General features: G+C 30.4%; 1 protein-coding gene and 2 long non-coding RNA genes across 5 annotated transcripts; 1 reads left to right on the forward strand and 2 right to left on the reverse strand.

The window, feature by feature from the left end:
- Positions 1-6,902: 6,902 nt before the first annotated feature.
- On the forward strand, positions 6,903-7,954 carry LOC100527853 (FCS-like zinc-finger domain-containing protein). The gene is made up of 2 exons (NM_001251543.2): positions 6,903-7,339; positions 7,513-7,954. Exons 1-2 carry the CDS (start codon positions 7,059-7,061, stop codon positions 7,685-7,687), a joined length of 456 nt encoding a protein of 151 aa, NP_001238472.2. The 5' UTR covers positions 6,903-7,058; the 3' UTR covers positions 7,688-7,954.
- A 4,089-nt stretch (positions 7,955-12,043) lies between these two features.
- Positions 12,044-12,640, reverse strand: LOC106795949 (uncharacterized). The gene is made up of 3 exons (XR_001384581.3): positions 12,581-12,640; positions 12,390-12,485; positions 12,044-12,308 (listed from the first exon to the last, which is right to left on the reverse strand). It is a non-coding gene; the product is annotated as an uncharacterized lncRNA (long non-coding RNA).
- Positions 12,641-12,923: 283 nt separating this feature from the next.
- On the reverse strand, positions 12,924-13,549 carry LOC102666768 (uncharacterized). Of its 3 annotated transcripts, none has more exons than XR_418126.3 (3): positions 13,484-13,545; positions 13,155-13,393; positions 12,924-13,074 (listed from the first exon to the last, which is right to left on the reverse strand). It is a non-coding gene; the product is annotated as an uncharacterized lncRNA (long non-coding RNA). The 3 variants fall into 3 exon arrangements; XR_005888272.1 differs by having other exon boundaries at positions 13,005-13,054; positions 13,488-13,549; XR_003264545.2 differs by having other exon boundaries at positions 13,005-13,054.
- Positions 13,550-14,126: the final 577 nt, after the last annotated feature.

The following is a 14,126-nucleotide window of genomic DNA, read 5'->3' on the forward strand; positions in this document are numbered from 1 at the left end:
ATTTAGGCAGTTAGTCCTTGGCAAATTCTTTTTGGCAAAGGGAGAAGAGAATGAAAAAGATGAATAGCACAAGTTTTTGAACAAAGAACTTTTCTTGGAAGATAAAGTTTTGAACAAAAACTTTTAGAAAGATGAAGAGAAGATGAAACCAGAAAGTTCTGAAAGAAATGAGAGAAGATGTTGAAAGATAGAATGATTGAAAGAGATGATGGATATAAATTTTATTGTTGTAATGTTTCATGCCAAGGTCACATATTTATAGTTTCTTGATGACTCAAGTCAAAACTTGTAACTCTTGGCAATTCCTTTAAAACTAATCACTTAAAAAGATATGACTTTTGAAAAAATCTTCAGAAACAAGTCACTTGAAGAAATGTGACTTTTGGAAATGAATTTTTTGAAAACAGTCACTGTTAATTGATTATCATAAAGGTGTAATCGATTACACATCAATAGATGTGACTCTTCATTTTGAATTTTGAAAATCTTAACATTTTAAAACCACTGGTAATCGATTACTATAATCTGGTAATCGATTACCAGAGAGTAAAACTCTTGGTAATGATTTTGTAAAAAAACTTCTTGTGCTACTCAATGTTTGAAAAACTTTTTAATACTTATCTTGATTAAGTCTTCTCTTGATTCTTGAATCTTTGAGTCTTGAATCTTGATCTTGATTATTCTTGAATTTTGAATCTTGAATCTTGATTCTTGAAATCAAATTTCCTCTTGATCCTTGAAGTGTTCTTGACTGAATCTTGAACTCATTCTTGAATGTCATCATCTTTGTTATCATGAAGCGATCTTGACTTTTGAGCTTTTTGTCATCATCTTTGTTATCATCAAAACTTCTTGAATCAATCTTGATTCATCATGAAGCTTGCTTCTACAAAAGGATCTTAAGGATGTTGGAAACATGATGTAAGATTGAAATTCATGAAATTTGATTGGTTCATTCTTTGAGATGATATACTTGGAAAAGGAACTACACTATGTAGATTTTACAATCACTACATCTCCTTCTTCCACATTACCCACACCATCATCATTGTCTCTACACTAAGCAAGAAGATTGTTTTTTACCATCTTTTCTATTTCATTTAGAACATCATCTCCAATCTAGTCCAAGCATTCATTAGGTCGGTCTCTAATGACTCCCAATAACATTTGTTGTAATGCCCCTGCTGATTGTCAACTTCTCGATGGTTCACATACTACGACACTTCACATAGGACCACTTCACACAACATCCTTATTGGTCATAACTCTTCACTGGTCAAAACCCTCCGTAGGTAGTCCTTTTCGAGACCTTGAAAATCATCCTTGACTACTTCATGGATCAATTACTATCCCCACTTTTCAAGATCAATAATTGTCTTCATAAACCAACACAAGACTTTTCAGCAAACCATCTACTTTGTCCTCACTTACATACTTTCTGAGAAACTTCCCAAAAGGTAACACATTTCATAACTACTTTAAGCCAAACAAGTTTAACTATAAAGTTTTTAAGTGATGAGAAAAATAGATGTATCTTGTTGATATAGGTAATACCAATTAATTCATTTAAGTCATCACCCATTATACAGTCTCATATCTACACAGTCTTTGGATCTCTCTCTCTTATGTGATTCATTGGGTGTTACATTTGTCACTCTCCAATACTCCAATACCCCTTCTTCATTTTGTTAAATCGACCCTTGTGGTGCAACAAAAGGTTAGTGTTAAAAGGCGGCAAATTGACCAAACTAGGCCCCTTTTAGAAACTTATTCCCAAAAGGGGGCTATTTTGAAACTTTTTCCTGGGGGGTCTGTTTCTGGAGGGGACTCGCCAATGGAGATGGCGAGTTGGACACGTGACGACACCTGGTGGACTCGCCAGTGGAGTTGGCGAGTTGCTGTCCACGTGGCGGGTCCCGCCATTCGTACTGGTGAAATGCTTTTTTATGAAATTTTTTTTTTAACTTCAAACAGGTATAACTTTTGATAGGAATGTCCATTTGAGGCCCATAATATATCAAAATGCTCGAAATTGAATGAAGAATCCCTTGGAAAATTCTCAAAGGGGATTTGGTCAATTCATGTTTCCAGAAAATGGATTTAAGATTCAACCACCCATTTTTTTAATCTTAAATCCTATTTTTGAGCTACTTAGAGGTGTTTTTTTGGAAAAATGAGTTGACCAAATTCCCTTTGGGAATTTTTCAAGGGATTATTCATTCAATTTCGAGCATTTTGACATATTATGAGCCTCAAACGGACATTTCTATCAAAAGTTATACCCGTTTGAAGTTAAAAAAAAAATTTCCGTAAAAAAACATTTTGCCAGTACGAATGGAGGGACCCGCCACGTGGACAACAACTCGCCAACTCCACTGGCGAGTCCACCAGGTGTTGCCACGTGTCCAACTCGCCATCTCCATTGGCGAGTCCCCTCCAGAAACAGACCCCCCTAGGAAAAAGTTTCAAAACAGCCCCCTTTTGAGAATAAGTTTCTAAAAGGGGCCTAATTTGGTCAATTTGCCGTTAAAAGGCATTTATGTAAAAGGAAACACATTTTTGATGTCAAATCATTGTATAAGGAATTAAATTGATACATTTTGATTCAAAAAAAGGAAGAAATTTGATACATTTTGTATAAGGAAACACTTTCTACTCAATAAACACTCTAAATGTAACAACAAACAAAAAATAATAAAATTGACAATTGGATTAAATTGTTGATATATTTACACTTTTGTGGATGATTAAATTGACCATTTTCATAGTATAAGAAAGAAATTATCACTGAATGCAAACTACATGCACCAAAATATCTATTTATCCTTAAAAAAAAACATTATGGCATTAAAAGACTTGACAATTTTAATTAGGTCCTTAAACTATGTCAAAATTTAAATAGATTCCTGCATTATTTTTTCAATTGAGTTTTAAACCTGTATATACTACTATTTTTTAATTAGGTCCCATAAATAATTCAAGAACCTAACTAAAAATTGACAAAGGACCTACATATTAATTTAACCTTTTATATTTTTATGTTTCAGACTTTCTATTAATGATTTTTATTTTAAATTAAAAAGATTATTTTAATATAATATGAAAAAATAAGTAAAAATATTTATATCACTCAAAAATACATAATAATTAGATAAATAAAAATCATTAATTAATTAATATTATCCAATAATTAATGATGATATTTTTTATAAAAACTGAAAATAAATAAATAATATTAATTCGTTAGCAGACAATAACATATCCATTTAAAAGCTATAAAAAAGAAATCGTTAAATTCTTTAATTTAATTCTACCTCCATTTTTATCTATAAGAAATATATGACCACTTTTAAATGTTAAAAGAGTCTAACTCAATTAAGTGAACAATTATACGATGTAAATTCCTGGCTATTATTTTCAATTCTCATAGATAAAAAAATATAATAACTTTCAAATGCATTAATTATTACTTTCCTTCTGTACCTTTATTTATTGTAAAAACTAATAATGAGATAAGTCATATTTATTGATGGAAAAAGTTATTTTTTTTAAAAGATGAGTAGTGTTATTAAATATATAATCATCACTTAAATCATTTAATTTAATGAGTATTTTTGGAGTAAAATTTAAATTTATGATATTATTAATTAAATTTAATTAAGGTTTAACTATTTTTATTGGTCTTGATGAATTATGTATTTATTTCTTATATATAAAAATAAATGTAGTATTATTATATTACTGAAAAAGCATAACCTTAAAATATATATATTAATTAGATAAAAAAATCATTTATTGTTATCCTCTAATAATTAATGATAATAATTTCTTGAAATACAGAAAGTAATTATAAGTAGCATTAATTTCCTATAAAACTTAAATACTATCAATTTATTGTCACAAATAATGCACCCTTATCTCTGATGATACAGTGAGTTAAAAAAACACATGTGGTTTGTGATTGTGATGCAGGAGAAAAAAATTAACACACCCTTGTGAAAGCTATAAAGGATAAAGCGTTAAATTCTTGTAAGAAAATTAATTCAATATCATTATATTGCTGAACAATGAAACTCAAAATATATACTCCTCTATTTTAAAACTTTGATTGTTTTCACTTTATTTTTTCTTCAAAACTTTGTTTGTTTTACAATTTTAATATATATTTATGCAAATTTTGCCAATTATACCTTTATATATTGTTGAGTAATTAAGACTATTTTTAACGGAGTATTAATAACTTTTATGTTTACGATGTATTTATAGTGGAACATTAATTCTACTTCTTCGATTTCAAAACTTTTGGTGTCCTAGCATTTAATTTTTGTTTAAGAATTTTGGCTGTTTTAGAATTTTAATATGCAATTGTACAATTTTTTTTCTAATTATACCCTTACATGTAGTTGAGTAGTTTATATTGTTTTCAGTGGAGTATAGATAACATTGAGTTTTATAAGGTACTTATAATGGAACATTAATGTTGTTTTTTTTAGTGAAAATAGTGTAAAATATTGTTTCATAGAAATTAAAGGAAGTACTTATAAATAGTATAGAAAATTGTAAAACAGTAAAAGAGGGTAATTTAGTCTAAATTTGTATATATTAAATATTTTTAATTTTCTGTCAAAAAAATTAATTTATGTGAAAAAATTTAATTATCGAAGGTTTTGAAATGGAGGAAGTATTGCTTAGTGGAAATAAGAAAATTGGCTCATAGGAGTATAAATAAATAGTTTGAAATAATATAGAATTTTGTAAAATACTCCCTCTTATCCTTAGTATAAGGCATTATTTAAAAAAGAAATAGTGTCTTTTAATAAAACATTTCATAATTCTTATGAAATATTTAATTTTTTTTCACTAGATTCTCTTATTGAATATCCTAAGTATTTATGTTTTTTTTTTTATTGATTGTGATACATAATATTCTTAGATTGTAATGTTTTCAAATAAGAAGTTAATGATTATTAATAGGATAAAATTGGTACATCAATAACATTTAAAATAAATCCTAAAATTATTTAATTGACTATTTTTTCGATCTGTGTAATTATGTTTAAAGTGTCTTATATTAAAGTTGGAAAGGAGTAATAAATAAGGATAATTCAGTTAAATTTGAATAAATTAAATAGTATTTATTAAGCTGTGCAAAAATCCTTAAACAATAAAAAAATGAAGGGGGTATTTAATTAATTAAATAAAAGATAATTTATTGATATCCTCTAACAATTAATGATACTTATTTTTAAAAATAAAAATTGAAATAATACTGCATTAATTTTTTTCAAAAGATAACGACCCTTGTATAAGGTGCTCAAGGGAAAGCGTTAAATTCTGATGACAAAATTAATTTTAATATTGATATTTCTGAAAAAAGGAAAAAATGAATATTAAATGCGTATGCGTTTTATGTCCTGCATGCTTTTTTACTTAAATAATTATAAAAACTACTATTAAACTTATTGATTGAAAGATCTAGCATTTCTATTTCAACATTTTGCGTAGTGATGTGGACCTTCGGGTGGCCAATAAGAGTCAGGAAAAGTGACATCTGTCTTTAGACTCGAAAGTATCCAAAGCCCCTGTTTCGAACTAAAAAGGTAAAATAAAAGATATATATTTTTAGTTTTCATATTATAATTTATGCGTAGTTTTAATTATTAAAGTTTAATTTTTATATTTGTTTCATTCTGTACTGAAGTTTCTCACATTAAAATTTCCATAATAATTAATAGAAATATAATAAAAAATTATATATTATTGATGGGTATGATTATTGACTTTTCAATTTGTTTATTCATATTTCTCACTTTTTATTTTTATTTTATGTTCAAAACGGATCCTTATTTGAGTTTTTCTGTTAAATAAAAGTTAAAATTAATCACTTAAATTCTTTCCTTTTGGGTAAAACATTTAAGTTCTTTCATTTTCTTACTGCTTTAAATTCTTTCACACACACATATATAATAAAAATAATAAAATTTAAAATAAACACAAATATTTAATTTTATCAAAATAAAAAATTATAAATGCAATGACATAATATAACTAAAGAAACGTTTTAATAATATATCTAATTATGAATTTTATTTATATTAATTAAAAATTGAATATTCAAATGAATAAATAGTCAATTCTAATTGAGGAAAATAATTAATAAGTTAATAAATGATATTTTCCAATAATTGATTTTTATAAATTTAAAATAAATGTGTATAATACGAGTGTTAAAAGTTCAACATCAAATTATAAAGTCTAAACATGCATATGTTTTTTTTTTACATATACACTATTATTCAATAATCAATTATTATATATGATAAGTTAAAATAGTTTAAAATTTAAAATTTTTCATCGATAAGTTATTATATAACTCTTTAGATATATACTTTTATATATAAATTTACTTGATAATTATGTGCATTTTCACTTTTTTAAGAAATGTATTTTCACTTAAATAGTTAAAAAAATTTAATTATAAATACAAGATATTGATGATTTTATAAATATATAATAAATAAAAATATAAATACCAGACGTTTTCATAAAAAATATATACAGATATAAGTAATATCATAAATTTATAAATAAAATATATACATGTGTACAATTTTAGTTTTGATTAAATTAAATCGACTTTTAAATTAAATATGAAATTTAATATAATCTAAAAAGATATTTTTAATTTTTTTATTTATTCAAGTATTTTTTAGTTTTCTGAATGAGTTTTGTTTTTCAATTTTAATTATTCATTAGACTAATCTATGACCCTTAATTAGAGTTGAAAAGAGAGGAGGGTTGACGGGAGATTTCAATTCTCGTTACTGAAGATTGATCAAAGTCCCTCGCATAAAAAAAATCAACGGCGTTGCTTAACTCCTCAGTTTCAGGCTCTTGTTTTTATTTATCTCCCCCCAAACGCCACTGTTTTCACCTTCACCCACCTTCACTCACTCTCTCTCTCTCTCTTCTTCACACCAATTCACAAATCACCAAAAGCACCACTGCTATTGAGAGAGAGGATTCAGAAAGACAACATCAAAATCAATCACACCAAGATGCTGCTCGGAAAGAGACCTCGTCCTCCAATGAAGAGAACCACAAGCATGTCCGAAATGACCTTGGATCTGAACACCGCCGCCGCCGCCGATGCCGCCGCCAACCAACAGAGATCAGGTGTTGGTCCCGGTGCTGCAGCAGATCAGACTACGAGGATGTTGGCAACACCCAAAATCCTCAGAAGACATTCTTCGGATTTCGGAGACACGCCTCCCTTCCTTCGCGCCTGCTCCCTCTGCAAACGTTGTCTGGTGCCCGGTCACGACATCTACATGTACAGGTACCAGTACCACCAATAACACAGTTCTGTATTTTGTTAAGTCATAGAACTCACGTAAATAAGTGTTATAATTTTTTTTTTTTTTTAAAAAAAATCCGTTTAGTGGCACGGACTCGGTCAACTTTTATTTTTTTAGTGGATTTGATTAGAATTTGAATGATTTTTTTTTCCAGGGGTGATAATGCTTTTTGCAGCCTGGAGTGCCGCCAACAGCAGATGAACCAGGACGAGAGAAAAGAGAAGTTTGTCATGGCGTCGAAGAAAAAGGTCGTGGCTACTCCACCGTCTGGGTCTCAAGTCGCCGTCGCCACCGCCACCAAGGGTGAAACAACCGTGGTGGCGTTGTAGATGTGAAACCCAAACCAAACATGTCAAAAACATGTTTATATAGCTCTCCCTTTGTCTCTCTTTTTGTTTTTTTTTTTCTGGCGTCTTTTTTTTTTTTAATTTTTTTTACCGTGGCGACCTTTTGGATAATGGGAGTGCGGGTTGTTTTCCTTGCTTTCATGGGCAAACTAGGCAAGTGTTATTTTTGGAACTTGGAAGTACCTTGTAGCAATCCCCCTTGGGATTTTGAATCCATAGATAATTAAAATGGAAAACAAAATTTCAGAATTGCAATTCTTTCCCTGATGTTTTTCTTTCTGTCCTTTTGTTTTTTCCGCAGATAATTTTGTTGGAGATACTGTGAAACAAACGCTAGTTTACGAGCGTTTAAGTAGACTTGAATCTTAGTCCGTTACCTGGTAGGAATCGAACTAGCCTATTTTGATATACCAATCTCTATTGGTTGTTTTTCTTTCTGGCTAGTATATGTGAAAAATGCTTCATGTGTGTTTAAAACCATGTGTGTTTGTGGGAATTTTGTGAATGGTGATTCCCCAATGGAATAGTTTTTTAAGTTAGTATAAACAAGTTGTATGACATCAGATCCTGAATTTTTTTATTAGCTTTTGATCAATAATGAATCCACATGATAATCCAACAAATTAATCTATGCTTGCTGTATCTAACTCATTGAAACGGATCTTGGAGGCAATTCCATTGGCCCGGCAAAAAAAAAAACAAAAAAGGGTATGTAATTACTATGGCTTTTGGCATTTCATGGATGCAGATTTGTATAGGTTTTGAATTGGAGTTGCCACTTTTTTTTCTTTACAACTAAGCAACGGGATAGAAGCAAGTCGATTCATCTACAGAATCTCAAAGATTTGATATCTTTGTCCAATCGGTCGTTTAGTGTTATCAAACGTAATAATTGTTGAATGAATTTTGATTTAAAAATTAATAAAAATATATATATATATATATATATATATATATATATATATATATATATATATATATATATATATATATATACCAACATCTTGACCACTAAAGCGTCAGAAAAATGCACCATTCCTATCGTATATAATAGAACATCTCGGTGAGAGTTTAACCAACAAGAACACCCTTTTTTTCTTTTGAGTCATATTGTAAAACGGTAAATGCAAGTTGTGGTGCAGATAGTATATAACAAAACAGACAGCGGGACCTTGCAGTGACTTATGAAAAAATAATAGATAAAAATTCATCATTGGTAAGACTAGTCCGTAGAAACAAATAGACTAACTATTTAATGTGTTTTTTTTTCTTCTTTAAAAACAAAACAAAGTGGCATGTGTAAGATACGTACAGGAAGGATCAAGAATGAATAATTCATGTGAGATTACAGTGTATGTATGTAGCCAATAGATTCTCATTCTCATTTTATAAGCATGTTTATTAAATATTAATTTTGTTTCATGAAAGATTTAAATAAAAAAAAAATGAAATAAAAGAATCAAAATCCCTCTCTTGGTTCTCATCGGAGGTGCTAATATAGTGTATTCTGTTCACTCAAGCATTTTCCATTTTTGTAAGCAACAGAGACAAATTTATTTGCTGAATAAAGAAATTATATACGTAGACACTTTTATTGGCAAATATGTTTGGAACCAAAGAAGACTTTTCTATTCTAAAATAAGAGTGATACTATAAGTCTTGCTTTGCAAATAATTTATCAATAAAATATCATTAATAAAATCATCAATGATGTTGTAACTGACCTTATTTGATCATTTTGGCAAACTATCATTGATAATTATTGTCGTACTTAAGCTCTTCTATTAATGATATGTGGCAAAATTATTAAATATTATTGTTGATTATTACACTTTATAATTTTAAATATTACTGCGAGAGCAAATATAGCTAAACATAAAGTATCACATAAATTAAACTTACAGTTTTTACATAAATTAAACTTACAGTTTTTATAGATTCCAAAAAAAATTGTATGAAAAAGAAACTCGATTGATGCAGTAGAAAATTTACAGTTATATGGTTTATTGTATTTTAAGTTGTGGTTAAGGACATGGCATCATCAGGAGGAAGGAAACAGTCACTTAGTCAGCTTGGTATAGAATGAGTCCCACTTTACACCCTAACTCAACAGTGATGAATAACAGATTCACTTTGGAGCTTGTTGAAGAGAGAGAGAACTCGAAAAAGAACTTTATAAATTTCAAGGTTATACAGTATATGTCATAAATCTTAATGAAGGTTTGTAAAAAAATTTGAAAATATATAATTTGTTAGTAAATTTATTAACAAAAGTAATTGGTCATTGGAAAAATCTAGCTAACTTTATTTATGATGCTGCTTGTCAAACTCAGTTGAGCCATTCTTATTTGCAATTTGCTTATTCTTTAATTGACGATGGGAAAGGATTTAAAATAAAAAGGACTTATTGAGGGGATGGAAAAGGAAACAATCACCTTTCACTTAAGGGACGCGGCGGTGTTGGTGGTTTGTGGTAGGGGACCACACTAAACTGTACCAAACACAACATAAAACATGACTCATTTAAACAAAATATACTAATTAAATTTTTATAGGATGGATTAAGTTATGACATTCGAATAAGGAAAAACCATTCATCCTATTTTGAGGTGAATAGGGGTGGAGAGAAGAAAAAAAGAAAGAGAAAAAGAAGATAGAAAAATAAAATTATAGATGTAATAATTGATGAGATAAAAAAAAGAAATGAAATGAAAATGAAATATAATTAAGAGGAAGCAGAAAATAAATATATGTTTGTATTTCCTAAACTTTTTTTTAAACAACCAAATATTTTATATTAATAACTTTTGACTTTGGTTGAACTCTCATTGGTGTTGTTGTTGGAGTACGTATAATACTATTGAGTTATTATTACAATAAATCAATCTTCAATGACCTCTTAAGTTGGTAACAACACAACACAATAACAAAATTTTGCGGTCATATCTCCTTATTTAATGCCTCATAACAAGCTATAAAATCCATCAATTAATGTGGTTGGAGAGACTATAAGAGCAATAGCAATTCGAGCATCTCACAAATTAAATTAGAATTAGAATACCTAATTATCCCTAAACTGCCATATCACATTTGAGTGAGCATGTAAACAAGTGTTCAATTGTTGTCCTATGTTGCATGTCACGATTGCTCAAATATCTACCTAGGACGCCCACTATAAAGGCGACAGGTGCAAACTTGAGTATACACATGAGGCTCCTAGCAACTGATGCAAATGGAATCTTTCTCAATATCACTAATGGGGAACTATTTAAGACTAAACTTTGTCTCTTTTTAAAACAAGGCACACCACTTTATTTATAATTTTTCATGTTTAATCTATCAAAAAATGTATTGATAGCTATTTTGTGATAACCCAATAGTACCTTTAGAACAATCTCTAAGTATTTGGATTCCTTGAGAAATTTCTTAGTTTCACAAGCTTGTATCATTCTTGGCTAGTAGGCCAATGCCATCAACATATGATAACAAAAGAAGAAAAACATTACTCCCACTATTTTTTTATATGCATAATCATCAACCAAATCTACATCAAAATCATAAGAGGTAATTGGATGAAATCTGTAATATTGTTAACGAGAAGATTGTTTTAAGCCTTTAGTTTGTGCACCACAAACTTTGGATCATTTGAAACAATGTTTTCTACTTGCTCCATATAAATTTTTTTTTATCAATATTACTATTTCGGAACATAATCTTTATATCCATATGATGTAGCTCTACATCAAAATGAGTTACAATATTATTATACTATTAGAAAATACACTTTCAACATCGATTGTTTACGGCATTCTACATCGATTTTAAAACTGATGTTGAAAGTACCGATGTTGAATGTATTATTGTTAACATCGGTTTTCAAAAACCGATGTTAAAATAAAAATATTAACATCGGTTTTATAAATAACCGATGTTATATACAAAGAACTACAATAAAATAAGTGTATGCGTGATGAACGTTGACATCGGTTTTCTAGAAAAACCGATGTTAATGTAATATATTAACATCGGTTTTTCATGTATAACCGATGTGAACGTCCATCATCTATACACTTATTTTGTTGTAGTTAGTTATATATAACATCGGTTATTTATAAATAACTGATGTTATTAGAATAACCAATATCGATTTTTTGAAAAATCGATGTTAAGCTGCATGTTGACATTGATTTTTCTAAATAATCGATGTTTTTTACTATTTTAACATTGATTTTTATTAATAACCGATATTGTTTTCAAGATTTTTTTTATATAAATTTTCTGTTTTTACAATAAACCCAAAATTGTACCTGTAAAATGCAATTTCAAACCCAATTCACAACAAATAAACATTTTATTCTGCTTTCAAGCAGTTTTAATCACAATATACAATGAATAATTGATTTATTATTAACAACTATCAACAAATGAATTCAATGTTCAAATAACATAGGAAATGACAAAAATGTTAAACCAAAGTAAACTAAGCTAAACTTAATGTCCCTAAATCCTAGCTCTCAGCTCTAACTCGGAGATAATATTGTGCCCAGTGGATCCGAAGCGCCTTTAATCTCTCTAGCTTCAATTGTCTAGGATCGTTAAAATACTGCATCATGAAATAAATGATAATAAGTTAATAATGTAATACAAATTATAAAAAAATCGAATTTGTTTGAAATAAGCGTACCGCTTCCTAATTATTCCTGAAACTTCCTAAAATGATGGTGGACATCCAGTGCATGACATAATAGCCGCACTCAGTGCTTCCTTTTTGTCTATTACACTAAATACATAATGAAATTTGGATATAAATTAAACCATTAGTGTACAGACACATAAGAAGTATATATAAGCGGAAGTTTTATGTAAATGACGTACCTTGATGACAATCCATCTAGCAGGAGCCTTTGATTTTGGTTGTGGAGCATCATCAGCACCTTTTAAAGCACTGTTCTAGATGAGTAACAATTAAAAACTGGTGTTGTTGAGGTATTTGAATGGAAATGCATTGAAAAGAACACTGACCTATTAATTATCTCCTTAAGGTAGTTGTCTGACCTGTTATGCAATGAACAAAACCAGACAACTAGGTGTTCCTTGGGCATGATGACCACCATCTGCCAGTGTCCGCTGCAGTGGAGATGAATATGGGTTAGTATATTAGTAAACATTAATTAAATTCAGTTATTTTGTGTTACTTACCCATTTAGGTAGGCTCTAGGGTAGACATCACGTTTTGAACTCTGCATCCAACTCTTTATGTAACTTTTAGTCTCAAACTGCGATTGCCCAGACCTCTGAATGGACTGTGGCTCAAGGAATCCATATAGATCAGAATTCCCCGCTCGTATACTTGTTTCAGTCAGATGCTTCTTTATGTTAAGTCAAAGTTAAATATTTATGAATTGAAAGCAATAACTTAGGTAATTAAAAGTAATCTAAAATGACTTACAGAATCAACAACTGTAACACTGATATGCTGAGACATTGACCACCGTGTGTAATTTCGGAGAGGTCTTCGTGCTTTATGTAGAGCGGGAAGTCTGGATTAAAGACCTCGAACATGGTGGCATCCTATGTAACCTGGTAAGGCCTCAAGAAAAGCTCTGGGATGGTCAATGTCATCAGATAAAGCGAATCATCGACCTCTGGATCCGGATTTTGAGGTGGTTTTGCCGGATACACAGTTTCCTGTTCATGAAACAAAGTTAAATGGCTTGACCAGAGACACACTGAATGAATTAATTCAAAAAGAAGAAACATATAGTAAGAGTAAAGTACCTACTGTGATAAAGACTTGACCAGATGTGTCGGCCAAGCAAGGAAGGTGTGAATTGCCTGCCCCACTAAGGAAACCTCATCAGTGGGTACAGGAACGGGAACATCTGGATCTTTAACCTCCTCCACACCCACCTTTACTTGGCCAGGCAACAAAGGAGTGTTATGAACAACAGTGGATCCCTCATAAAAGTCTTCCCAAGGCAACCAGGCGGGCAAGATTTGCTTCGATGTACAAGCCTCACCTGTCAGAGTCACCCGTCTCAGGATCGTTTGCTGAGGGATCAACACAACTCTCCTTTGTGCTTACTCGAGGACCTGAGGGACCAACCAGAGGCTCCTGAGGCAATGCAAGTCCCTGAGATTGCATCTAGGAGTGAAACTGGGACTGCATCTAGCTGAACGTTGCCATGAGCTGCTGAGTCACTTTTTTTGTGATCGACTCCTCTAGCTGGTCCCTGATTTGCTGGGTCAGCTGCTGCAATTCTTCAGGAGGTACCAAGGAAGAGCTGCGGGACGTCCATGGAGTTGATCCAAAGTATTGTTTGATGGTGACACCGGCTCCAGCAGCACGGACATGTCCAAGGTGCTCTGGACGTCCAATAGCAGCGGTGAGAACATCCTAGCATCCATGGGGGACGAAGGA

Source organism: Glycine max, chromosome 14 (genome assembly GCF_000004515.6).
Source record: "Glycine max cultivar Williams 82 chromosome 14, Glycine_max_v4.0, whole genome shotgun sequence".
Lineage (NCBI taxonomy): Eukaryota > Viridiplantae > Streptophyta > Magnoliopsida > Fabales > Fabaceae > Glycine > Glycine max.

Coding starts and splice junctions, on each gene's coding strand:
- LOC100527853 (NM_001251543.2), top strand. CDS start 7,059: ATGCTGCTCGGAAAGAGACCTCGTCCTCCAATGAAGAGAACCACAAGC. Junction 7,340..7,512: donor CACGACATCTACATGTACAG/GTACCAGTACCA, acceptor TTTTTTTTCCAG/GGGTGATAATGCTTTTTGCA.